General features: G+C 41.7%; 3 protein-coding genes across 4 annotated transcripts; 2 read left to right on the top strand and 1 right to left on the bottom strand.

Annotated features, from left to right (window-relative positions):
• Window positions 1-50: 50 nt before the first annotated feature.
• LOC310809449 (ethanolamine-phosphate cytidylyltransferase-like) lies at window positions 51-10,817 on the top strand. 2 transcript variants are annotated; one of them, XM_083676710.1, is made up of 13 exons: window positions 51-317; window positions 4,980-5,068; window positions 6,294-6,455; window positions 6,644-6,710; window positions 6,857-6,941; window positions 7,285-7,326; window positions 8,111-8,249; window positions 8,364-8,446; window positions 8,573-8,650; window positions 8,757-8,822; window positions 8,911-8,976; window positions 9,125-9,213; window positions 9,458-10,817. In XM_083676710.1, the coding sequence occupies exons 1-13, from the start codon at window positions 196-198 to the stop codon at window positions 9,570-9,572; spliced, it is 1,203 nt and encodes a 400-aa protein (XP_083532836.1). In that variant the 5' UTR covers window positions 51-195; the 3' UTR covers window positions 9,573-10,817. The 2 variants fall into 2 exon arrangements, with proteins under 2 accessions (XP_083532836.1, XP_083532837.1); XM_083676711.1 differs by having other exon boundaries at window positions 8,075-8,249.
• Window positions 10,818-11,905: 1,088 nt separating this feature from the next.
• On the top strand, window positions 11,906-23,157 carry LOC310809099 (guanine nucleotide-binding protein G(o) subunit alpha-like; the record flags this gene model as incomplete). Its single annotated transcript, XM_083676254.1, has 10 exons — window positions 11,906-11,944; window positions 12,300-12,435; window positions 12,543-12,634; window positions 13,440-13,532; window positions 13,947-14,107; window positions 16,897-17,025; window positions 20,263-20,392; window positions 20,703-20,774; window positions 21,744-21,831; window positions 22,967-23,157. The coding sequence occupies 10 exons, from the start codon at window positions 11,906-11,908 to the stop codon at window positions 23,155-23,157; spliced, it is 1,131 nt and encodes a 376-aa protein (XP_083532380.1).
• A 762-nt stretch (window positions 23,158-23,919) lies between these two features.
• LOC310809359 (neuropeptide B-like) lies at window positions 23,920-24,812 on the bottom strand (the record flags this gene model as incomplete). The annotated part of the gene is made up of 2 exons (XM_083676562.1): window positions 23,920-24,048; window positions 24,552-24,812. The coding sequence occupies 2 exons, from the start codon at window positions 24,810-24,812 to the stop codon at window positions 23,920-23,922; spliced, it is 390 nt and encodes a 129-aa protein (XP_083532688.1).
• Window positions 24,813-27,991: the final 3,179 nt, after the last annotated feature.

Here is a 27,991-nt window from a genome sequence, read left to right as displayed (position 1 = left end):
CGTTGTCCCACGGTGCTGCTGCTGAAGCGTCACTTCTATGCAGAAACCGGCTATCCTGCAAGGGGACATACATTTGACACAACCTATAAAATTCTAAACGTTTAGAAATTTGTGTATTTGTTTGTGTCATCATTAGGGGTTGCCTGTCTGGGATATTTGTTGAAATATCATAGAAATAGTCTTATCGTGCACAAAATGATCAAGAACGGACACCACCAAATGAACACACCAGGGAAAGACGCAGGGACGACCCTCGGCGCTACAGCTTGCAGTCCGGAGAAGAGAAGACGAATCATCCGGGTGTGGTGCGATGGGTGGTAAGTAATTGACAATGATACTTTCCTAACGATTCCCAGCATGTTGATGTGACGATGATACATTGTTGCAAAGATCATGCGTTGGGGCAATGTAACAAATGATTCGCGTAAACTTGAGGTATCACCTCGAGTCCTCGATTCCTCTAGTCCTATATAAACACGGCCGAAGAAATAGTTAAGAGTTAAGGTGTTCAATACAATACAGAATACAATGTAATTAAAATACAGGCTAATGTAATAGATGATACAATATCATTTCGACATTCATCTATAATTAATGCCTAATACATTTCCCATTGCTTCACATTCTGTACCATAAACAGAATGTTACCCTACTTGTCAGGGTAAGCTCTGAGAGGTGTTCTAAGGGGCTGCCACATAGTATGACAACAGCCCGCTCTGTCTAGAGATATTCCCTTTCATGTTCCAACGTCAAGGCGACTAGATGCTCGGCGACCGTGGGTAACCTGCAGGCAAGCCACGGTGTGCAAACAAGCGTGACAAATTACTCCAGTTCGCTGTGTTAAAAGATAATGTTCTCACTTATTTTCTGTATAATATCAAGTTTTCCATTGCACTGCATACCAAGCCCATTCTCTCCTGATGCGGAATAACCAAAGTATGTAAGTAAATACAAGTATTTTTTGCCATCCAAAAAAATCCAAATTTGCAACTAAATGTCTACTTTCCCTAATTTCCCTATCTCCCTAACCCCTAACCCTAAATTGGATTATCCTGTGTGGAGACACAAACACCTATGCTGATGTGCTGTAACAAAATGTAAGGTAACTTAAGGTTGGATAAATGCCAGGCCAGCACTAACATAACACATTCCTTAGATACACTCTGCACAGTCTATGCCTCTATGGTGTTACTGTGTACCCAAACCCCTCAATATCTGTCCCTCTCTAGGAACAACAGGCACTGACAGGCCTCCCCACAGTGAGGTGATTAACTTTACCCAGTGACTTGGTGTACATCATGCCTTTATGTTGCAACCTAGTTATGAAGCATAGCGAAAAACACAAACAATCCTGCCTTTGTCCAGCAGGCAGTTTTGTGTGGAAAAGAGAGGAGTGAGGAAACTAGTAATGACATTGTCTTTAGAAGTGGACTGGTTCTGCAGTGAGAAATGCCACAGCCTCCTGGGCCAGTGTGGGCTCAGGGCAGGAAAGAAAAAATGCTTTGAATTCATGTGAGTGAAGACCAGGATTATGGTGGCTTTCTCTGGGTGAATTCCAGACATTTTGGTGCGGCCGCCTAACTGTGGTTTGATGGAATGTTGCAGAATGTTTCGGATGCCAGAATATTAAACGGTGGGGTGAGCTCCCAAAGAGAGCCAGTGTCAACAGAGCTCATTTTGGTAACCCCCCTAACCCCTACGGCCCACACCTGCCATGGCCACTAGAGTTTATGCAGCCTTGCTCACCCCTCACTAAATACATTGTTTGCCATACAATGCATCACCATATTCTTGTTGACATTCAACACTCAAAGAAAGGCAGATTATTTTAGGAAATAGCTTTTTTTTTTGTTAGTGAGACAAATCTGTTTTGACTAGCATGACACTGCTCTCCCCTATGGGTTGGTGATATTCTGTTCCTACTGACAGAAGGTGACAGGGGTCAAAGTTCAGTAGCCATGGCCAAGCATCAACATAGCAACATCACCAAGTCAGCGCTAAAGTCCATCTCCACTCCTCACTCTGGCTTCCACAAGGCTGTTTGGGTAGAGATCAGGCCAGCCTATAAACATGCCATTTACAACCTCAGTAAGGGGAGGATCTCCAAATTACTCATTCTGAAGTGATCTCTCAGTCTGTAAAAGTCCCCAGAGGGTAATTCCACACATTTACATACACCATATAATCCGTTTTATGAGAGATATGGCATAAGATGTCTTTCTGTCAAGTATCTTTGACAACTTGAGAAACCGGTAAGTTGGCATAACCGGTAAATTGGCATGTTAGTGCACTGTAATAACACTGTTATTACAATGTGCTGAAAAGTTGCATGGTCACAGTAGAATTCACCCAAAGGCAATTGCTCCAATATGGATCATTACCTGATTGTTTTGAGCATTCATGTCTAAATCAATCTCCTGCTAATCAATTTACATTTACAGTAAATAGTAGTCGCAAGGGGCTCAGGCAAAAACTTTATGGGGTTGGAGACTTGCTGACAACTTCCTGTCCCCACTGTTTACTTCCTACGACCCCAGAATCTCAATCGTGAGATGAGATTCTGGGTTCCGAGATTAATTAAATTGACACACTTTAATCTGCTAGCTCTTTTTGAAGAGATCTGTAGTTATATTGTCCTTCCCCTTAAACATTCTACACTCCTTTGTCTGTGCTATTTCTCTGTAACACACAGTCTCCTCCCTAGTGTTATTCTCAAGGAGCTCAGGTGCTGTTTGGGTGTCTGCTAACTGACCACACTAGTTAATATTTCATCATCCCTGGTGATCCTCTCGTGATCCCTCCCTGCTAAAAAATACAACAGGAACACTGTCACCCATTGGGCACCTAGCTAGCTAGCCTGTGTTCCTGGGTTACACCAAGAGCAGACAGAGACTGAGACAGACACCCTGCCAGGACCTCCCTCCCAACCTTATATAACCTTGTCTCAGTCTCAGAGCCCTCTTCTCTCATGATACCACACTAAGGTACACTGACATTAGCATACCTCTCAGGGAAGAAGGCCTTCTTGTAATATGATATTCTCTTCCTGTTTTGGCCATCTAAGAGTGTCCCATCTATAGTCTAATACAGTGGTTCTCAACCGGTGGGGACACTCTCTCGGTGGGGCGCAAGTAGGCTACAGGATGGGAGGGGAAAAAAAAACAAAAAAAACAAAAAAAATCACGGACTCACTGGCTATTAGTAGACCTACAAAGGAGATGCAACAGATTCCCCCCATGTCGAAATGCAAGTGGTTGGACTATTATAACACACAAACAAATCAACCACACAGTTTCATTTCAAATCTACCAATACAGGGGGTAGTCTATCTGTTATCAATCTCGATATTGATTTACTTAGGCCTATACTTCAAAAACCCAAACAGTCTTTTTAATGACTAACCCCACAAACAGTCTTTTTAAAGATTATCCCCATCTCAGCCCTAGCCAGTAATTTTTTAACTGCTAGGCGTGCACTTAGCTAACTAGCTAGCAACTTTTTCACAGTGTTGCAACACAACTATACGACCCACGCGACTAAGACACACACACACACACACACTCACCCACTCACTCACTCACAAAGGACTACAATTGTAAGTCTTAAAATAAAATCTGCATTGCCTGCAAAATCGTTATTGTGTACTGTTAATGGTCTCACATTAACATCGCCTACCTGCAAGCTTCTGTAAAAAAAATGCAGATGATATGCCTACTATTAGGCTTAGTAATAATAACAATAATAAAGCATAAATTCATATCAGAGGTCTGGTGCCAATTCCCAATTATAGCAATAGCCTAGTAATGATAATAGGCCAACTGATGATGATAATAATAATAATAATAATAATAATAATAATAATAATAATAATAATAACAACAACAACAATAAAGCATGTAACCTCATATAATTATATAGCAATAGCCTAGTAATGATAATAGGCCTACCACTACTCATAATAATAATAATAATAATAATAATAATAATAATAATAATAATAATAATGCCTGCAAGCTCACATTAGAAGTCTGGTGCTACTGCCAATTATAACAATAGCCTAGTAATGATAATAGGCCTACCTACCGCTACTGATGATGATAATAATAATACTACTAATAATAGTGTGGGCCTAACAATAATAGCCTAGCCTATGGCTATCTATCTATCTATCTATCTATCTATCTATGCAAGGTGGTGTAGTGGGGGTGGCGCTGGGAAGGGTGGCGCCGGGAAGGGGGGGGGGCCCAACTGCAATGAACCAGCTTTGGGGGGGCCCAGCTTGCAAAAGGTTGAGAACCCCTGGTCTAATAGTTTCTGCTTGTCCACAGAGTGCCGATGCACTATGCAGTTTGTGGAAGCATAACGTTTTTTTTTTTTACAATGTGACAATTGTTGCTTGCTGTTCAAGTTATTCATTTTTTTAAGTAGCACGAACTCCCTTTTGGCATAGTAAATGACTGCATACTGAATGACATTTTACAAAAGCGATAACATCCGGTTAAGGGCCTGCATCATGTAAGGACCTGTAACAAAAGCAGGACCTGGCTTTGCAGGAGTTATCAGCAGTGTGAGTGATACAAAGCTAATGTCTGTTCATCATTGCCGTGCTAGATTAGCCTGATACACCTGAGACATAATCTGTGCTAATCTAATTATCTTCAGATGATGTGCTAGTCTCTGTGAGCGCTGAAGAATGCACTCTCATTGACTTTCTTCCTTTTTATGGAACTTAGATGAAATGCATCAATCCTGTTATTACAGGTGTGACACAGTCCTTGGATCATGTAACATGCACTAGTATTGATGTTGATAGAAATGTACACAACCTGTTACAAAGGTGTGCTACCACCTAGTTTTGAATGTACTCAGCTATTTCACGGTGGCACATACTATGTATTTTCCTATGTTATTGTTATTGACTGTCTGTGTGGTACTTCTTTCCAGTGCTTTTATTAAATGTTTCTTTGTTTCCCCCCCAGCTATGACATGGTCCACTATGGTCACTCAAACCAGCTGCGGCAGGCCAAGGCCATGGGGGATTACCTCATCGTTGGAGTGCATACCGACGGTAAGGGCTTAGACCAGGCATCCATATCCCAGCCTACATCGGGGACCCTCTATCAGACCGCCACGGCATAACCGTCCCTCAAACACCTCATTCTCTTATCTTCTCCAGGCCTCAACCAGTGTTCCACCTATACTTTCACCACCCAGTCCCCCAAATAACAAAGACAAAGACAAAGACTGTTTATTGGCCATGCAATCGATTCTCATCAATTGTTGGAATGTGGTAATTTTTGCACCACCACCACCCCCCCCCCCCTCCCTCCGAGACAACACACACACACTGCACACCCCCCCTCCGAGACAACACACATGCACACCCCCAAGGGAGAACAGAGCTCTGGGCTCTGGGCACAGGGTTAGCCATATTCCGGCGCCCCTGGAGCAGTTAGGGGTTAAGTGCCTTAGGGGTTAAGGGCAAATAGACCCCCAAACAGACCCCCACTCTATCCCCCAAAATACCCTCAAGCCTCCTCATCCCAGGCCCTCACTAAATCCTATTCAACTATTTGCCCTTACCAGACCCCTACCTTACCCCCCAACTCTCAACCCTTGGCTCTGGGGAGGTGCCAGGCCCAGGCTGCCAGCCTCTGTTTACACTGTGTAGTCCATGATGATCAGCAGGCACCAGCTGTGGGCTGTTAGCTTGGGGGGGGGGGGGGGGGGGGGGGTGTTGTGACAGTAGCACTGGGACTCAGTGACGCTGCTCACAGCACCGCCTAGCTCTTCCATGGCACACTGGGGCACTCTGACACACTGGGCGTTTGGTGGGCCATGACAGTGTTTACGGTAAGTCAGAACAACATGGCTCTGGCTTAACTCAAACAATGGAGCTTCACATTGTGGCCAGGGCCCAAAGATAGTGCAACCTCGTTCCCAGAGGAGTGATAATGAATTAGCTCAGTGTAACAAGTGTAGAGAATTGACTGTGCATAGTACAGTACATCCACTATGAAACATCCACTGAGACTATAAATGACTCTCAAAGACTCAACACAGGGAAGGACACAAAAGCATAACCGGTTTGATTTTGCAGTAAAAAAAAGTATGATGTTGGTTGGAAACGCTTGTTTTTAGACACATTTTACCCATTGTATAGAAACATACACACAGGACATATCTTCTACGCTGTTATATAAGTCATAAGCATGCTTATAGAGTACAGTACAGTATCCAGTGGTTTGTGTGTTGTTGATGAATGAGCTTGATGCCTACCTCCCTACACTTAGGTGAGATCTCCAAGCACAAGGGCCCGCCTGTCTTCACTCAGGCTGAGAGGTACAAGATGGTGCGTGCCATCAAGTGGGTGGATGAGATAGTGGAGGGAGCACCCTATGTCACCACCCTGGGGACCCTAGACAAGTACAACAGTGACTTCTGTGTGCATGGAGGTGAGCTCTGTGTGCATGCTTGGTGGGCTGATCTGGGAAAACAGTGAGAGAGAGAGAGAGAGAGAGAGAGAGAGAGAGAGAGAGAGAGAGAGAGAGAACCCTGAAAACAAATGTCTCATGCTTATTCTTAAGCAGGCACTTTGAACCTTCTCCTGAATATAACAGACATTTTGAATGTCTCATTTCAGATGACATCACACTAACAGTGGATGGGAAGGACACGTATGAAGAGGTGAAAAAGTCAGGAAGATACAGGTGTGACATTAAGCTGCAATCTGAATAGAATGGCTTTATTGCGGACAGTCCTCTTGATAACCAGCAGATAACAGTGGTCTTGATAACCAGCAGATAACAGTGGTCTTGATAACCAGTCTGTTAAGCGATCTCTCTCCCTGTTACAGGGAATGCAAGCGAACCCAGGGAGTTTCAACCACAGACCTGGTAGGCCGCATGCTCCTAATGACCAAAGCCCACCACAGCAATATTGTGAGTAAAGCAACCTCTAATTTTGTACAGTAGCTAGCTGGGTTAGGGCAAATTCCTTTTCAATTCAGGAAGTGTTTTGAATCTTCAATTAAATTCCAAAGCTTTTTATTTTCAATTTACAGTAGAATGTAAAGAACTCCACACAGTTGAGCTGCTGACCATTGGAGCATACAGTATACTCAGATACAATTCATTGAAAAATCAGCCATTTATGAATGCCACCTAATTGGAATTAAATTCATTACCAGAACATTGAACTGAAAAGGAATTCGCCCCAAACCTGGTAGCTAGCTATCTCTCTTGCGTCTCTCTCAAGTCTAACACTCTCTTTTATCCCCCTTAGGGCAGTTCAGACTATCAACAGCACACGGACAACTTCGGAAAGGTAGGTATCATGTCCACTGTGTGCTACAAGCACATCCTACTGTGGGGTATCTGTGTCATTTTTTAGATCCCTTTAATCCAGTCCACTTGACGCATTTTACTACTGACCTCTTCATCAGGACCATTTGGGTCCACATCCTGGGTTCCTTTCCCTGCTACAACTCTTTGGTCCCCTGAGTTGCCAAAGTTGCCCTTAGGGCCAGATGCCAACGTTTCTGTAACAAAGGGCTTTATTGTGGTCCCGGTTTATAATCAGAGCTGTAGGCCTGGCCAGTGGGCAATGAATGCCACCCCTGTTCCCCAAAGCATGGGGAAACTGACCTCAGGATTAACATGTTGTGATTCCAAATGACATGGGGGAAAAAATTTGGGTATTCTGGAATTGTATCACTGTTACGTAAGATGAGTTGTATTTTCTAATACTGAAAGTGTCATGCTCTATAATGGCATGGTAGAATTGATTGAAAAGACACATTTGGCTGGGGTTGAATGAATGTGTTTTAGGCTTACACAACACTGGGCTGACCATTGATTGCCAAGAGTGATCTTGGATGTTACTCATTTTGCCACTTGGTGGTGCAATGGAATCATTCTCTCTAATGAAAAGGAATACCAGAGTTGAATAGCAATGGCTTGGATCTTGGTAAAAACAAGTCAAGCTGCCTCATGTGTAATATCATTTCATTTGCTCACTGTTAATGCTAGTCCTCCCTCTGCTGGCAAGGTGGTTTATTCAGTATTGCACTGTATTTATTTTTCCTATTTGTGGATTATGGGGGTTGCAGGGTCCGAAGGGCCACAGTCCATGGACGGGGGTGTCTCAGTTCCTTCAGACCTCCCAGAAGATCATCCAGTTTGCCTCAGGTCAGGAGCCTCAGCCTGGAGACACAATTATCTATGTGGCAGGAGCCTTCGATCTCTTCCGTATCCTGTCATGCCTACACCATATCAGCTGATGTTTTTATGAAATCACGTATGTGGAAGAAATATGGGCCACATTATCACCTATGCTGTGAGCCTTAACCGGTCAAACCTTAGATATCGGCCATGTGGATTTCCTGGAGGCGGTGTATAAGCTCTCAGACAAGCCATATGTTATAGTGGGTTTGCACTTTGACCAGGTGAGTCTGACTCCTGTCTGTCTCCTCATTGCAGCTGTGCAATGCTGCATATAACAGTGGAAGCTTATATAGTATCCCCACTCGCTCAGTGTCATTCTACATGTGTATCTTCTTTGCATTTTTCAGGAGGTGAATCGCTACAAAGGGAAGAATTACCCCATCATGAACGTCCATGAGAGAACACTTAGTGTGCTGGCCTGTAGAGTAAGCCCCCTCCATCATTCAATCTCTTCTCCGTCCTCTTTGTCTTTGTCTGATAAGTGAGACTGTGAGACAAAATCTGATTTCTGGTTTCTGTTCCTATCACCAGTATGTCTCTGAAGTGGTGATTGGTGCGCCCTATGCAGTCACAAGAGAGTTGCTGGACCATTTCAAGGTAAGGACACAAACTACCATCACTGCTCTGCAGAATAGAATGAAAACGGACCTCAAGTCATTCACATTTACTTATATTGTCTTTGCAGGTGGACCTTGTGTGTCACGGGAAGACAGAGGTGTTTCCTGACAAGGATGGGTCTGACCCCTATGCCGTAAGTAACACCACTCTCACACCCTTTTTCTGACAGTCATCTCGATACTGTTCTTTTATTTGGTTACCAAGTGGTTTGTATCCATTTAGACTAATGTTATTCTTATTTTTATTTTTTTACTGTGGACATGTGTTCCCTCTGAATGTAGGAGCCCAGGAGGAAAGGAATACTGCGCACTGTAGATAGTATGAACAGCCTCACCACTGATGACATTGTGCAGAGGATAATCAAGAACAGGTAAGGGGAGGAGACTGTGAGCCCACCTGGTTTGGAGTAGGTTGTGAGATTAGTTGGCTGCAACATAGCATTTAGACCTGTAATGAACCTTTAAGATCTATTCTTTCTATTTTAGAATACTACAGTATATAATAATAATCATAGTTCACTGTGTTATAGTGCCTAAGAAAATCCATTGGCAAAATAGTCGTTTTGACTCAAGGCCCTCTTTCATACTATTGCCATCTTCCCCAATGCATTCCAGACTGTTGTTTGAGGCAAGGAACCAGAAGAAGGAGGCCAAAGAGATGGCGGTGATCCAGGCCATGAAGCGACGAGAGGAGGAGAAGGCCAAGGAGAGAGTCCAGGCTGTGCTGTAGAAGGGCCTCAACCAAGCAAACCATCAACCAGGGTCACCTGAGACTGACAAACCCAACACATCTACCCCCAATGCAGTCAATACAGCTCCCGAGTGTCCCACCACCCACCACACACTGTCCTTACCAACAGAAGCCCATCCAGCCAACCTGCCATTTGAACATATGTGCAGTTCTGTTGTGGGCTCAGATGGTAATGTGTAGGTGGGGATGCTTTATGTCCTAATACATGCTGTATGCATTTACATGTCATTCCTTTTATTTGACCAAACACCCATACAGACCTCTCACTGTCTCCCCTCCCCTCACTGAGTTACAGTACAGAGCATGGATGCCCAGGAGGAAGACACATATGTGTCTTTACAAGACTAAATGTCTTCAAGTACTTAACATTCCTCAATATGACTTCTCTGGGTTAATTGAGCTTGTAAAATGGAAGAATTTCAAACATGGGCATTTTTTCAACTTAGTGGATAGGACTGGGGATATAGGGGGCAAGTGGGTAAGTTGAAGTTTGTTGGTCGAGGATTGGAGTTGTTGCCTTGGTGACAAACCACCTCTGCTCCTTATGGGGCGATTATGAAGCATTCAACACTGTCATTTCTGGGGGACTGTTGCTGCTGTCCGCACTGCAATGGACGTAACCCCTCAACACTTACAGTCTATCTAATCTATCTCTGTATATATGTACTGTATGTATCTATTATAAATTAATAACAGGCTCTATAGAAATGCTGAAACCACTACCTAGAGGTGTAGGTGCTTTAGGTAAAATGTCCGATCCCTGTGGAAGCATCCTATTGGCTGATTTACCTTGGGCAAGCAGAGGCCATTGATGATTGATTTATTTCATTTCAATCCAAAAAATCATTGTTGGGATGGAATGTAAAGAATACTGTCATATGATATAATAATACAGTAGTTATTTAAAGACTCATCAATTAATCAGAGCCTTTCTCCTTTCAAGTAGACTATATGTACCTTAGACTTCCCACTAGTGTAAATCAGCCTGTAGAGATGGAACAGAAACAGTATTGAATATCAGGTGGGCCAAGCTATGGGACCTCATGTACATAACGCACAGACTGGACTGGACCCCATTAGAACTATTATATGTTATTGACAGAAGAGTTATTTACCCTAAATGCACACTATGGCCCATTGCCCTGCCTCTGAGAGCAATTCTTGTTTTAGCCACAACGGGTCACTATTGCTTTTTAAATAAACACTCCTTGTCCTTGCACATTCTGATAGAGCACTATAGAGTTTTAACACATAATTGCTATTAATGGTAATTTATTAGCTTATAGAAGATTGGTCGGTGCTGTTGACTTAACCTATAATGATCAAAAGTCTTCATAAAACCACTGTACATTGGAGAGGTTATCACCATTTCAAAATGTAATCGGATTAAATACTATATTTTTCATAGATGTATATTTTGCAGACCACCTCTACAGTAACAATGGTTGGTTTCATATGTTTCAAAAAAGCATATAAAACGGTGTCTGTCAGTAAAGTTGGAATGTATTCAGTGTAGGCTATCATATGTATGTTATTGACAACTCTGATCTCCTAAGACAAACGCTGTGGAATTTGGTACAGTACATTATCATTGTCAATAATAACAACTTCATCTGAAAAAACTGTGTTTGTCATGTTGTTATCGCTTGCGTTTATGTATGTGTGAGGGTAATCCATTCATTCAAATACTGACTATTTATCCTATAGGTATTTATTCTTGGACGTATAGTTACCCAGTTCTGCGTTTAAAATGTTTTTTTTTCTGGTCAAGATTGGGATTTACAGGGAGGGAGGGAATGACACTTGACCACACTGTATTGTCACATTTATAAAAAGTAAAATCATGTTTTGGAGATAACTCGACCTTTCATCAGCCGAAATGATGGCATCACATCCATTTGAATCACCTCACACTGAGATATCGGTAAATGTCAGCTCATTAAAGTAAGAACATTTAATGGCAGACCTACCTGCACACGGCGGCAACTCTGAGCCGCGTGGTCCAAGGCATGGGGACCTTCACATTATTTAGCCTTCTAAACCTTCAAAAGCATCTGATAAATAACCTCTCTAAAAATATTAAGCAAACAAAGTCCAGACTTTTTTCAATTCACAAGTGAGACCTTTGCTCGCTAATTGCAACAGGTGTTTTGAGCTCAACAATTAGCAAAGTCACCTGCCGTATACAAAGGCATTCCATTGCTACACGTTCCAGTTCTCTCTCATTTCCCTTTCCATCTCTCTTGATGAATTTCATCCAAAAGTGTCACGTTAATAGCGAGTATACCGCAAAGTCTCACGGAAAGACAACCATGTTTCGATTTATCAGTGTTTTGCCAGCCCCTCTGCAGGTAGGCTATCTGCAAATCTTGTTTTTGCTGTATTTTTACTTACTTTAAAAAAACAAAAAGTGGACTGTTACTATGAGTTAGGCCTACAGTCTGTCTGTAAACACTATATATAGATGTATGTTTCATAAGGAACTACAGTATGGGCTGCTATGAATGTTTTAGTATGTTCCATGATCAATCACCCATGTGTAAATGATTTGATTCTGATGATGGTATACCATTTGTAAGGGTTGTTAAATGGATCCACAAGATGTCTTATTTAACGATAAAATGCGATCATAGTGCATTATAAGCAGGTAGTTCATAGATAGTGTTATGGGTCTCCTTCCAAGGACAGTTCTTTGTTTGACTCTAGACATGCGTGAGAAAGTGTCTTCACCCAGACATTACTGAGGAGGAGAAAAAGGCTAAAATTCAGAGCTCTAAGATCGAGCGAGATCTATTTGAACAAGCCAAGAATGAATTGAACGTGGTAAAAATCCTGATGCTTGGTAAGTTTGTCTGCCTCTTGCATAACCATGTTATTGAACTTGTTAATCCGATCTTCAAAAGTGTAGTTGTGATGTAACCATGGCCACTGCTTGCTCTCTAAGAATAGGTGCTGCGGAGAGTGGGAAGAGTACCTTGGTCAAGCAGATAAAGATCATTCACAGTCATGGCTTCTCCAAGCAGGAGCTTATCAGCTTCAAGGTATGACCGGGTTTCTAGTACTGTGGAGTATTACCTTGTCATGTTATGGCATTGTCTTCATGATGTAAAGAACCAACACGGGTCCTCAGCTGGCTTATACCTAAAAAAGAAACAGGATGAAAACACTGACTTGGAAACTGATGGGTCTGAAAAAATTTGTGTTTAAATTATATACAGTATGAACATGTGCTGAAATGTATACTACATGATGAATGACGTACTGTAGTGTGGGTTTGGACTGGCAGAACGGCATCCCCGACCAGCCTGTGAAGGGAAATCCCTCTGTTTAGATGGTTTTCCTGATCTCCTGCTGTGGCGTATCTGGCCTCTAGCTGCAAGCAGAGCCTTGATTTATGATGTGTTTTGCCTGGTTTCAAAAGGAAGCTAGGAATCTAAAGAGCACCCAGGAGAGGGAAGAAATCAATGATTGGCGTAAAGGATGGAATAAATGATTGGACCCACATATGAGAACATGGAAAAGCTCTTTGATAAATGTGCTGCCTTTTTTATAAGAAATGCTCTCTGATGTTTACCGGTAATCTTATGGTGTTTGGGCTGGAAAGGGCATTTTATTGCACTACACTAGGGATTGGGGAGTGTGTTTCTGGGAATTGGCGAAGGTTATTTTCACGCTCTGGGAGCATAGTTTCAAAGAAGAAGTAGTTGTTGAAGATGATGTTGATAGATGAATGTCCACTGCCAGATAGAATATCCTAACCATTCTGAGAATTTACCAGTTTTACTGGTACAGTATGCATCTCTGAGCAGATCCAAGTGTTTAGTCAGGTAAAGTTCCTCCCTCCAGCCTGCAGTGCTGGACAACCTGCTGACCTCTATGAAGTTTGTGCTGCGAGGCATGGGGATGCTGAGGATTAACCTGGCTAACAAGAAGAACAAGGTGAGGAAACATATCTACTGTAGCAGGTCTTTGGGCATGATCCTATGTGGATGATATCCTCCTCTTTTCAAACTGTAGAGTTCCGGTTTTACACAAGATTGCAGGCTTGATCTGGCATACTGCTTAACCAGGAGTGCACAATGCACATTGCACAGCTCCTGTGCTGGAGGGGCAACGTGTACTCTAGTTTTCATCTTTGCAATGTCTCAGATTAAAAAAACAATCAGGTGTGTGCAAAAACCAAATCAATCAACATTTGATCAATTTAGTGCCAAGGAGATATGAAAACCAGCAGGACTTAAGGAAATGCCCCTCTCCCATTCTCACCTCCACAACCTCATGTGCAAGGAGCCTCACATGTATCTGATGATAGATGTTTTATCAGGGTATCCTAAATGTGCTTATTGTCCGCAGGCCCATGCCCGCTCCGTCCTGTCTTGCGGCCAGTGTTTAGGGCAGGACCAGGAGCTGCTCCCGTTTGTGGCCCATGCCTTCTGTGCCCTCTGGGCCGACCAGGGCGTGCGTGCTGCTACAGCCCGAGGCCACGTGTTTGAGCTCAATGATTCAGCGCCCTAGTGAGTACCTTTAAATGTTATCATACCATTCCACCCAACCAGACTGGCCATGAATGGTCCAGAGAGGGCCCACCATGAGTACGATGTGATTGGACTGCTGCTAAGAATACATTGCTTCCAGAAAATTAGTCTCCTGACATTTGCTGAATTGGCCATTACTTGCACCCACATTAAGATATGAAATTGATTAGTTGCGACATGATGATTACATTCTAAATGCTTTAATGTAAATAATTGTGTTTTACAGTGAGTGAACAGTATGTGAGACTGGTAAAGGGGTTTGTGTGTGAAGGATGGTTAGGAGCAATAATTTGCCAAATGGCCTGCACTCTGGCTGCATAAAATCATGACTGCAGTCATGTGCTGTGTGTCATACCAAGTTTGAAGTTTTACCAGGGGTAAAGTACAGGAGGAGTCAGAAAGAGTGCTATGTGCCCAATAGCTCTGTACTCTGGGGTATTTATATGTCTAGTAATCTATAGATAGTTTGTATGTGTTTTTTTGTTTTTTTCCATACTTCCAAAGGCCATCATGTCTGTCCTCTCTTGGTCTGCCCTGTGTGTCATCCACTTGTGGGTTGATCAGCTGGGTTTTGAACCATGGATCGGCAAAGTGGCCTTGGGAGTGATGCAATTAGGGCCCTCATGCGAAGCGTGTCGCTTTTTATGATACTTTGTTGAAAGTGTCATCAAATCCTAATTTGGTCTCTCTTTATGCCTCATTTCAGGGACATTACCTTTGATGAATGCTGCTGTTCAGCTATCAAATGAAGTGTGGATAATGGTTTACATTTTGGTGAATTGCATTTGCATTTTGCTATGTTCTCTTTAGTAATATTGCTCGAGTGCAATGCATGAGCTTTCTTTGATTTGTTTTCTCCATAGATCATTGTGCAAGTGAGCAAACAAAATGCAGATGGAGAGAGAGAATTATAAAGAAAGGGAGAGATGGTGGGAGGATGATGGTCTTATCTGTTAACCAACAGGTGCTGCATCCTGACGTGTTGGGTCTGGGGGTTTCAAAGCTTCCTAGACGGAGGGAAATGAGTCCATGACAGCCCCATTATTGGAACTCAATAAAGTGTCTTTGGCTCGGAGCTGGAGGCTGGTGTGACATTTTGGATTCCAACTCCTAGCTCTCTTCCCCTGTCCGCAATCTTGTTAGACCTCCCACTTGTATTGATCTCAGCCATAGCTCGTGATACACTTTTGACATCCTCTGGATTCAAAAGACAAAAGGGAGTACATTTTGAAAATGGACGAAAACACTTTGTTAATGTAGCTTAATGGACTAAAAGACCAAGTGCAGCTTGTGTTCTTTCAATATGTTTGTGTAGAATAACACAATTAGTTTTGTACCGTTTCTTTTGTTGCAGAAAAGAACGGGTACTCTATGCTTGTATTTATTTACAGTTAACAAAAAGAACAACAAAAGAACAAAAGAATGAAAAGAAAAGAATACCAGCCAGCTCAATGCTTGGATCGAGGGAGTTGCTTGTACACAGTCTGTCCCCCTCACTTCAAAGCTCCATTCCTAGATCCCAATCCTGTAAGACAGCAGCCCGGCAGAAGATGGCAGGGGGTACAGGTGTCGTCGCCGGACCCAGGCCCCATCTCCCCACTCTTCTGCACCCTCTCTGTTGATGGTGCCAGGCCATATCAACCCCCTGCTAGTGGTGAGGCTACCTACAATCCCTCCTCCTGTAGTTTGGGCCTGTGTAACCCACTGAAACACCATTATGACCTGGACATGTCGACGTGGCTCTCTCTGCTGCAGCCCTAATGGAACAGTGACGGAGAGAGAGAGCCTGGAGTGGGCGGATGTGTGTGTGGGGGGGGGGGGGGATGAGATCAAACTGGACTGGAATGTCAGCGAGGAGGGGCAGGGCAGGAGTGCAGGGGTTGGTGGGAGCCTTGCACCCTGTAGGTATCCGATTACTGTAAGACACTCTGTTGTGCACTGCGTCATCTGGTATCTGTTGCTTTGCGAAAGTGTTAATTGCTCTTAATTATGAGAGGTCAGCTCCAATATGGCTGCTGCTGTACCTCCCCTGCACATCCACACTCAACACTTAGGCAGATAATTCGTTTGTTTCACATCTGCATTTCTGGTCCAGTGAAAATGGTTGTTTTGTGTTCTTAATAGTCATAGTTTCCATTTAATTGTTTTGTTTTCATTGAATGGAGTTTTTGCTTTTAGAGCTTTGGCTGCAACTACATTATGCTAATGAAGTATTTTATAACAAACCCAACAGTCATCACAATTGCAAATTTAGAGCCTTGTCATTTCCCAGAAGCTTGTTGATACACTGATTCACAGTTCAAATGGAGCTTTCACTCCATTATCACTGTGGTCATCTTCAACTCAAGTACCTGTGGACACTAACACAAAAGACCCCTATTGAGAGGACCTTGGTGTGAGTGTTTAGTATTCAATTGAAACTTTAGTCCTATGATGCTGGGACCGCCTGCTGTATCCACTAATGAGCATCTCTGTCTGAGCTCATGCATACTCTCCAATTCTCCTAGTTGATTATTCCACTGTAGACCTCTCTTTTCATAAGTGGAAGAATCAAAAACACCCAGTAGCAACTATTTACTTTATTATACACTGAGAACAATGTTTGCACCATTCCAAGCTTGTTAATATTCAAATCGTTAAATAACTAGTTGCAAATTCACCATGGCGTTACATTTGTGATGAATATCTCTTGAATTAAATAATTTATACACAATTTCAAAAGCCTGCCTTTGTTTTGAGTGTCCCCCTGGTTTTCTCTGCCTTTGCAGTTTCTTTGAGAATTTGAGTCGGATCATCGCTCCCAACTACATTCCCACAGAGACCGATGTACTGAGGGTGCGCGTGCGTACCTGTGGAATCATCGAGACCCAATTTCGAGTCAATCAAATGGTTTTTAGGTAAGATGTAGAGTCTCCAAAATCACCATCTTGGCTTCAACTGCTTCATCTGCATCTTTCACTTCGCTATAACTCTTAAGAATGGATTTAAATTTCTTTACATGGCTTATTAGAATTTCGGTGAATGATGCCTATAATTTCACCTAATGAAGTCATGATAAATCAGCACCCACAGTTTTTTGCTTTTTCAAAAGTCTATTAAATGTTTGCCTTGGTTCATTGTATATTTTCCAAAGCCCTCTTGGTGTCATTTGTTCAGTAATTACATTACATTACACATGTGTGCATCACATTTCTTGGAATATATGCAGGCATGCAATATAAATATCAATCTCAGTTAAACTTGTTGTGGTCTTTTTCTCCTTTGTAAATAATATATGTGGCCAAATGTTTCATTGAAACAATTATTCCCGTAAATTCAGTGCACAGCATTTTACAGGACCAAATGAGCACAACTCAATGCACCAACCAAAATCATGAGTTGTATTCCTCTTTGGCCATCAACAATGTGTAATCTTTGTGTTTTGATTACTTTTGCCCACGTAACAAGTAAAACCAATTCAGTTCAGCTCCTGTTGGACTTCAAGCCTCTGAGTTGATTGTGTTTTGGTACAGTAAACTGTATGCTGGTCTCAGAAGGGGTTTTGGGATGGCTGCCCTGGTGAGAGCGCACAGATCTGGCCTTTTGAGGGCCCTGCCTCACCCCCTCACGCCTCAGCGAGGGTTGTCTTGGGGAATGCTGACACCCCCTCACAGCTGGAGGGGAGGCTGCATACTGGGGCATGAATCACACCCGTAAAATATTGATGGCATGGCTCTGCAGTTGAGAAAAGCAGTAGAAACCGACTTTTCATTGGCAATTTATTTACAAGCCCCTCCCCCACCACTCTCACACACCATCTCCTCCTCCTTGATAATCCCTCGTAGTCGAGGATGACTTCAATCAGGCTTTGGGCTCCTCCGTCACCTTCATACACACGATCATAGATGCACAAGTTCTGCTGCAGTGGGGACATGTTGTAGAGCTCAGCCGGGGGGTAGGGTGGGGGGGGGTTGGAGTTCAGAGTTGGTCTGTCTCTCCATACATTGTATCTTCCGAGTTGCTGTTTTTTTAAGAGCTGAAATAGCCTGTTGCCAGGCCAGGTGGTTTGTTGCCTTTTATTTCCAATTGCAGGTGTTGATATCACCTTTCTTGAGGGTGGCCTTCAGGGCATCTTTATAGCTTTTCCTCTGACAACCCTGGATTCGCTGGCCTGTAGAGAGCTAGGAGAAGAGGACCTGGCGTCGGAGGTGGTCCTTAGTTATCCTGACACAGTGGAGTTGGCGCTGCATTAACATGGCCTCAATGCTGGTGGAATTGGCTTCCTGGAGTGTGTGTGTGTGTGTGTGTGTGTACATTCAAGGACAAGCCCCTGTGTGTGTGTATATGTATACATTCAGACCCCTTCACTTTTTCCACATTTTGTTGTTATAGACTCAATTTAAAATTGATTAAATTATTTCATATCAATCCACACACAATTCCCATAATGACAAACCGAAAAAGAAAAATTGGAAATGTTTGCAGATTTATTAAAATTCAAATACAGAAATACATCATGTACATAAGTATTCAGACCATTTGCTCTTAAAATGAGCTCAAACGCAAAAAATATCTTCCAAGTCACTCAACAAGTTGAATTGAGTCCATCTGAGTGCAAGGATAATATTTCATGTGATTTCAGAATGAATATGTTCTTCTTTTTATAGTCTCTGGTTTGCATAGGAATGAATTACACACTGTGTGGATTAGGATGTCTCTACCAACTCAGCAAATTTAATAATTTTCTCTTGATCTTGACAAACTCCCTAGTCCCTGCTGGTGACAAACATACCCATAACATGATGCCGCTACCACTATTCTTCACACCAGGGATCTGGTGTGGAAACTGCATTGTATGTGCTGGATTTGCACTGAACTTAATGCTTTGTAGTAAAACCAAATAAACACATTTCCAACCACTTTTTTTTCGTGTATCACTTGAATTCATTGTTGCAAACACAATTATGGATGTGAGAGATTATTTTCCGTTAAGGGATTCTTTTTGGCCACTTGGTTATAGACCAAGAAGAGAATTGTTTAGCATGACTGAGATGATGTTGTCCCATCAACTATGCTTTTTCCTCTCCACCATTCAACTTTGTAGATTTTTGTAAGTCTCCCAGGCCTCAGGGTCGCATTCCTGAGCAGTTTTGTTCCTCTCTATTTCCTCAGAAATCACATGAACTATTATCCTTGCACTCAGATGGACTAAATTCAACTTATTGAGTGACTTGTTGAAGACATGTTTGCATTTGAGCTAATTTTAGGAGTGTCATAGCAAACGGGGTGAATGCTTATTGACTCAAAACATTTCGGTTTTTCATTTTTAATTAATTAATAAACATTTCAACAAATTAATCTACACTATAGGATATTTTGTGAAGATCAGTGACAAAAATACATCAATTAAATCTATTTTAATGTCAGGTTGTAACACAACCAAATGTGGAAAAAGTCCAGGGGGGTGAATACTTACTGAAGGCACTGTGTGTATGTATATATGTATGTGTGTATGTATGTGTATAACACACATGCCATACACTCTGCCTTTCCTCATGCTCCCCCATTCAGAAACTCAGAACACGCAACATGTTACGTCATGCTTCAGGACCCTCTTCCCGTTGAGCTGCTGTAGAGTGACGCTCAAAACACAACCCTGTTTTCCGATGTTAGAAATGGATTAGGTTGGAAAACTGTCCATCCACAGCAGCAACGTCCAAACTCTCTTTTACTAATCACTTAAGCAAGACTCTATTAAGAGACCCACTCTTTTTAGTTTGATGGTAATGACTACAAAAGTAGACCACCCTACCTCAAGTACCCTACCTTTTCATGAGTCTTTTGCCAGGTTGTTAGAATTGACTTTGACCCTCAGAGGCAAGTGCGGTTGTTTCTAACAGTGATAGTGTAATCATACACCTGGAGTCAGATTTAAATTGGGAACTCTCAAAATGACCTGTCACCAAGACCCAGAGCTTCACTGATGTACCCTGCAGGTGCTTTCGTAAACACCTTCATGTGTTTGGCTAAATGGTACACGCTTAATGACTCGTATGTTCCCTTTCCCAAAAGGATGCAGCGATAATGACTTATCTTAATGACTAACTTCAGACCATGTTTTCATCTGCAACCTCATCTTTTGTGTCTGTTGATAGGATGTATGATGTGGGGGGCCAAAGGACCGAGAGGAGGAAATGGCTCAGCTACTTTGACTGTGTCCGGGCTGTGCTGTTTGTGGTGGCACTCAGTGGCTATGATGTGACCCTGATGGAGGACCCCTCTAGGGTAAAACATACATTTACCAGTTCTACGTCTGTCTTCTGATTGAAAGCTACAGGAGGAGGAGGTTTCATACAACACCTTTCATGTACATCACCATATAATCAGTGTGAAGAAACCAATGATGTCCTTGTAAACAACTAAATGTTATGGCACCAGAAATACGGTCTTGTCTTGACGTCTAGACATTTGCTGTTTTGTTACTGGGTATATATTGTCTGTACTTTATTAACTGTGCATTGTTTTGTTTTAATGTGCTTCTCCTCTCCTGTTTCTTCTTTCTCTTCTCCATTGTTTCTCTCTGTCTCTGTCTTAGAACCAGCTCCAAGAGAGCCTTGAACTCTTTACCTCCATCTGCACCAACACAATTTTTGGATGTACGTCACTGGTACGTTTTTACTTGAATATTGTCTTACACCACCCACTCAAACACATTACTTCCACAACATGGTCTCCACTGACTGCGTCTCTCAAAGATGACCTGAAGTTGGGTCCACATAAATTCACAACAAAGTCAAAGAAGGACTCTGTAAACAATGGTTGTCCTCTGCGTCGATGGAACTTCCAGTTCGTTAGCCACACTCACACTCTGTCCGGCCTGGCAGTGCAGTGTGGCAGAGCCCCGTTAACGATGTGGGGGAGATTACAGCCCCCGGTGCTCCCTCAGTAATCACCTCCACCCAAGCAGCCAGAGCAGAACTAGTTTTGATTGCCTCTGACATGGATAATTGGCATACAAGGCATAATTGAGGTGTAGAGCAGGTTATTTCAGCTCACTGCATTAGCTGGAGGCACTGTTTAAAAAAAAAAGCATGTAACGAGCTTGTTTAATTTGTCTCGTTAAGAATGTACAGGTATTTAGGTTGTGGATATGAGTTATCATTTGTTGGTTACAGTATCTTTTTGTCTGTAGTTTTTAATTACATCACCAAAGCAGTTGGGTGTGTTTAACCTCTTAGCCTTTTTCTCTAGTCTCTCTCTTTTTGTCAACACTACAGGTAAGTGTATTCTTTCTCTCATACCAGCTAATTACTGATCTATTTGCCACAATTATTATTCCATAATGACACCAACTGCAGTCTCATTCTAATTAACAGCATTTTTAGGTGCACGTTTCAGGACAGATTAATCATATTATACCAGTTGGTATGCAGACATTTTGTAAATAATTAATGGGGGAAGTTTAAGTTGTAAAAAAGAAAATTATATAAAAATTTAAATTATACTTTTACTGAACCTTATCATGGAGTAAAGGAGCAATTATGAAGTGAAAATGTCATGTTTGACATTTGTTCAACATTACGGTAAGTTTATCTTGAAACATTCCTATTCATAATAATAATACAATCTCTTTCAGATTCTATTTATGAACAAAATTGACCTCTTTCGGGAGAAGATTTTAAACTCAGGAAGGCACTTGCGACTCCACCTTCCCTGTTACAAAGGTAATCTTGAGTAGGTTTTTGCTCACTGACTTTCTTGGTATTAGTCCAGCTTTGTTTATCCTTTTGATTTTGATCTTGGCATGTACAATATATTCCTAAGGTATTGCAAATTGTGTACATTTCAGAATTGGCCTTTTGATTGAATTGGTTTATTGACTTTAGAGAGCAATCCCTTACATAATTGTCTTTTCATATGCCTCTGAGCTGCCTACATTAGAGTAGTTACCACCTCCAAACTCTCCTCTTCTCATTATCCCTACTACCCTCGGGAGGGAGGGGGGGGGGGGAGAATGGAGAGAAACTGCCTGGTATGTTACTGTTGTTGCATTAGGATGCTCTGTGCAAAAATGGAATTTCATCAGAAAGCATGCAGCCACATAACCCACACGATGAACACAGTGTACTGTAGATGCAGCATATTCTCCAGTGGGAGAGTCACTTGGAGGCACTCTTGTGTTATCTTTTTTCCCCTGTGTATTTCCCTAAGGGACCGTCGGTGCATCCATACACTCTGTTTCTACTACCACCACAATAGATAGTCTGCTGCTGTCTCTCCCTCATGAGGGAATCAGAGCTCCTTCTTTGCCAAGGGTTGTCATAGCAGACCATACTACTCTACTGATGCACAGCCCCTTATTGGTCATGTTCATAACCTCCACTGGGACCATGAAACAGAGTCGTACATATTTCAGCTTTATCCCTGAGTCTGGTTGGTAAAACATCAAGGCTTGATTCTGATTCAGTTCTCAGGGGGATTGTATTATTTTTCCTTGGGGGGGGGGGGGGGGGGGGAGTCTCTCCCCTTGTCAGTATTTCTCAGTAGGAATAATCTTTTTTTTTTTTAAATTTTACTTTTTCTGAATTTTGCATGAACTTGGTATGAGAAAGTTTCACTCCGCTGTCACTGACTTTGCCAGTGTTCGGACCACAAACTTGATGCCTAATTGCTGGAGAACATTTCCATATGTTCAGTACTCTAATATCTGATTCATGTGTCATGTAGAACTATTGACTATTGATTGACTATTGATGTAGAACTCAATTTGGAACTCAATTTGGGCTGGCTGTTCCAAATGTAAGCCATTGATCGTCTGTGTAATTCTAGTAACTCTTACTTTTGGTCCCCTGCCTGCAGGAGCGGACTGTGATGTGGATACTGCTGCTCTTCACATCACTGCCATGTTTGTGGCATGCAACACCACCCCTAACAAGCTGGTCTTCCACCACTATACCACCGCCACAGACACCTCCAATGTCCAGGTGGTCTTCCAGGTCACCATGGACACAATTGTTAAGGAGAACCTAGAGGCTGTCTCTCTGCTGTAAGACCCACTGGGGTCTCTAGAGTGTATTTGTTTTTATGCATTATTTGTTTTTATGCATTATATTTTTGTGCGTGCATGTGCATTTCAAGTTCAATTTCCATCCCCTTCACTTCCAACAACCTAAAGCTGTTCTCAGTCAATGAACTGCCAGTGTTTTCAAATGAGAGCCAAGGACTGATCTAGAATGAATTTGGGTACTGGAAATACTTAATTTAGGCTGCCATGAATTGTTGTCAAATGACTTTGGTGTTGTGAAATCATTGTTTTACATATTTTAAGAAAATAAAACTATTTTTTGCTACTTGGGTATTTCTTATGATATTAAATATTCAGACCATTCTTTGTCCTTTAGATTAAGCTAACATTTACCAACCTTACATGAATATTTTTTTCACATAAGATTCTCAGTAAGAAAATGAGTATATTGTAATAACTATAATACATAAAATGTATGAACAAACTATTTAATGCAATATAAGATTGATTTATTCATGATGAACGGTATTTCATTGGTCAATACATGTATGTACATTGTTATACATTACATTGTGAAGTATAGTAAAGACAAATGTAAGTCAAACAAATGTGTCTGTTCTGGGGAAACGAATGGTCAAACGCGTCGTAAAACCGAAAGAACACTCTTCTCACAGAAACAATTCGGTTAACGATAGGGTTATGCGATCATGGAAAATAAGAAACATTCAATGCCATCAGTCCTTCATCAGTCCGTCATCAGTGTATCCAACCCAGCTCGTGGTGCTGATCAGGCGTCCACACAGTCCAATGAGTCCAGCGACACGAATACGTCAGCTTTACACTGGAATACGCTCTTGCCGTCCTGCACAAGTTCACAACTCTGCAGGTTCGGTGTAATATCTTTGATACAAATAGGCTGTAAAAAGAGAAGAAGTATAAAATCAAGTTACGAAACACTGTAATTTTGTGTAAAAGGGAGTGTACTCTACTGTACAATATATTCTCCTATTGCAAAATAAACTACAATCTGACTTATTTGTAGTCAAACTTATTATGTGTATTATATAAACAACATTACATTGTTATCCTGTAATGTAATCATAATGCATGTAATTTTCCTGACAATTTTGTATTTTCCAAACCATTCCGAACTCGGTGAACTGATGTAAAACTGTGATGCTAGAGGGCGGTGCTGAATGGACAGCTCCCATTATATGGCACCTTCTCACAAATCATCAAATCATCTCCTTACTAGAAGAGAAAATACTAAAAATACTAGTACACAGTACTTTTGACAATTCCATGTTGTGTGCGCAATGTTTTTGTCCTTTTACGCACTTTTACGCATGACAGGACTGTGTCCAGCGCGTATTACGAATTTAACCAAAGTGATAACTGTTTTAAAAGCAAATTACTTACCATAGATTTGAGGACCGAGTTCTTTCGACTGCTAGGTTCTGAGAGCACGCTGTTCAACGTAGACTCTCCGCTGTCAGACGACTCTGGCTCGGCCCTCCTGATATATGGCGACCTCCGGATACCGGACAGCAAGCCTGACGCTCTGCCCACTGAGTAGTAGCTTGGACCAGCAACTTGCTTGTACCACGCTTCTGTTGGGTTACAAGAAACCAGCATGGATATAACTACTACCACCAAAGCAAGTTTAACGGACCTCTCCATGTCGAACACTGTTGCTGCGCTCCTTTTACTTTCTCCCGGTAACTTCTCCTGGTCACTGAATACTTGGTATATTTTTTCCAAATGTCCTCCCTTATATAGCGACCTCGTGATCGTGTTCACATGTCGTCAACTACACTAGAGTGGATGATTCACATTTCCGCTTGAGAGAATTCCTGTGTGGATTGATCAGTTTACGCGTCAGAGAGCTAGAGTAGGTTAGTTTAGTCAGCAGGAGGGGGGGGGGGGGGGGGTGTCATTAAAGATCTGACGTTTAATTTGGACAAAGTGAATTTCTCAGCTTGTATAAACATCACTAAAAGGTCACGGCAGATGAGGTTGTACGTCAGGTGTGCTCCCATCAAAGCAATAACAGCACCAGTTTATGATCTTGTAATGGTTTAGGCTATATTCAGAGATTTTAGCTTATGATTCTTACATTTGTTCTTCTATTCTTTATGAACAGTTTTAAGCTTGATAAACTTGGGAGAAGGATTGGCATGTCAAACTTTTATTTTACAGTAGTTTGTAAATGTCTAGCCATTCAATTAATCTGATCTGTGTTGATCATATTTGGGCAGAATAGAAGCAACATCCCTGCAGGGCCAGGGGTTGTATATTTCTACCCAATATAGCCTATATAAATGAAATTCCATTTCTAGAATATAGCCAATTTCCAATTGACTTTTTCTTGAAATTTCCTTTCTGGTTGCTTATACTGTATTATGGCAATAACTGTATCTTAAGTATGTTCCTTTTCATATTTTCTTCAGAACAACTTGGTGCATTATATCGGTACAGTTGGGTGCCACCATGTGGATGATGCACAACATTACACAATATCTGTCTGGCAACTAATGCGAAGTGCACCCAATTGTGTTGACCACAATAGGGGTTGTGACTTCGACAACGTTGTGCTGCATTGACAATCTAGGTCACAACCCCACTCCCTTCATATAGGACTCATATGTCGCTGATTGAGAAATGGAAACGTTTTATGTTGGGTCTGTGGTAAAATTGATTTGATTATGACAATGATGTCATCAGGGGAGCCTATAAGCTGCTGAACTCATGTTACAGCACACACATGTCCTAATGAGTAAATTGAGGTCTTCAAATGAGTCTCATTTTCAGAAGCTATGTATTTAAAAAATGGTAGTCTTCATTGTTCTTTTATTTATGGTCTTTGTGATCTGCTATAACATATTAGGAATTCTGACTCTCAAGTGAATAACTTTAGTGTGACTGGGGCTACAGAGATGTGTATTGGACACACACCACACATTTGGTCACATTAGGTTCTCTTCAATTTGCTTGGTAAGGGCTAACAAGAGTGAAAACTTCTATGATGGCCCTTTTTTATAGTGAAAGACCACATCCCTCCCCCAAATTGAAGTATCTTGGTAACAATCATACTAATGTTTCTTTGAAAATAAACCAAGTGGAGCACACAGACTCTGGAGAATATGCATGAAGCATTGAGACAAACTACAGCAAAGCAAAGTGGACTGGTCGGCATGGCGCAACATTCAATGCTTTTGGTAAAGTTCCATGAGTTACATCAAGTGATGGACTTAACTTACGTGTGTCAGAGTAACTGCACTTTTAGAGTTGATATCTGTGACAACATCCAGAGAAAATGGGCTAAGAAAGGTGTCTCAGTGAATCTGACTTGTGTGAACAAATGTCCCGGTGCCCACAACTCATCTGGAGTCTTTTGGTTTAAGAACAAAGAGCCCCTAAGTGATGGATCCACACTTTACTTCAGTGGCATATCCTCCATTGACTCTGGAAACTACTCCTGTGCCCTCAAACATCACAGTAGAGCATTTTCAGATGTTATCAGTATGAATGTTGAATGTGAGTCCTTGAAAGTTTGTATAGTATAAGACTATTTGAACAAGCTTTAGCAATGCACACTGTGGAAAGTCTACATTTACAGTACCAGTACATTTTTAACTATTCAGTAGGCTCCTTGAATTAAGAAGTTGCACCAGTAGGGCTTTTCTGAGTTATGTACATTGATTGTCTCTTATACTTTAATAGTGAATGGTGTAGCCTACTGGTGATGAAATAACAACCTATTGGTAATGATCTTGTAATTTTTCAGATGGTCCGAAGAACAGATCAGTGTTAGCTAGGCCGTCCTCTGAAGTAGAGGAGGGTAGTGATGTAACTCTGAACTGCAGCAGCAATGCAAACCCACCAGTGGAGAATTACATTTGGCTTGCGTTAGTGGAAGACACTTTTAACGATGTTCACTCAGGTCATGGTGGACAGTACTACTGTGTTGTTAGCAAAATGTCAAAATTCTACTGTTGTGATAGTGAAAGTAAATGGCAAGTACTGTTTTGTTTACTGATTTGTTTATTTAACCTTTATTTATTCTGCTTAGTCTATCTATTAGGGGCTGTGCATATAAAAATATCTATTTTTCAAGAGAGACCTGTATTTAGTTATCATTAATAATATTATATTATTATCAAACATACAAATACAGTAGTTCTCAAAATTCTACCTGTGAGAACGAACGCTAAAATATTGTCTATGTTCTTATGCAGAGAATGCAATGAGAGGTTCAGCAGCTCAGGCACTTGTTGTATCAGTGACTTGTCGTCATGCTTATAGTCACTTTTATTTCCATTCCATAAAACCAGTTGCAGCCAGACCAAGTTATAAGATGTAGGGAAAGGTGCACCAGCTATCTGTACAACTGTCTTAAGCATAAATAATCTAAACCACAAATACACTGAATACAATTGTGGTAAAAAGATATGCAAGCAGAGAAGCTTGCTGCTACTTTTGAGAGCAACCAGAATTGAACTTTTATAGTATGTCTCTAATCTCTGTGTGTGGGTGTAAGAATAGAGAGAGAGCAAGAATACTGACTGGTTTAGAAAATAGTGGCAATTGAGTGGCAATACTTTCACTCAGCTTTGGAAAACTTCTGACATGCTGTGCAGCGAGCCCAATGCATTGTGGTTCACTAGTTAACAAGCCGTTGGTTCATTCACTGTTGATTCACTTGCTAATCCTTCTCTGGCTCAATCTTTTCTCTTCACCTCCTCCTCTTCCCCCATAGAGCTACGTTCTCTGTTCCATCGGACCCACCAGGAGCTCTTGTCCCTGCCCAGGAGGATGCTGTAGCATTCCTCAGTTTTTGTATTGGTGACAGCACTGAT

This window comes from Argentina silus, assembly GCF_951799395.1.
Source record: "Argentina silus genome assembly, chromosome: 9".
Classification (NCBI taxonomy): Eukaryota; Metazoa; Chordata; class Actinopteri; order Argentiniformes; family Argentinidae; genus Argentina; species Argentina silus.
Note: the sequence above shows the minus strand (reverse complement) of the source record. Positions and strands in the feature narration are given on the sequence as shown.

Bases quoted from the DNA above. Each gene is read 5' to 3' on its own strand.
- LOC310809449 (XM_083676711.1), top strand. From the start codon at position 196: ATGATCAAGAACGGACACCACCAAATGAACACACCAGGGAAAGACGCA. The intron at 5,069-6,293 runs GTAAGGGCTTAG...CCCTACACTTAG, and splicing joins CGTTGGAGTGCATACCGACG to GTGAGATCTCCAAGCACAAG. The intron at 8,823-8,910 runs GTAAGGACACAA...TTGTCTTTGCAG, and splicing joins AGTTGCTGGACCATTTCAAG to GTGGACCTTGTGTGTCACGG.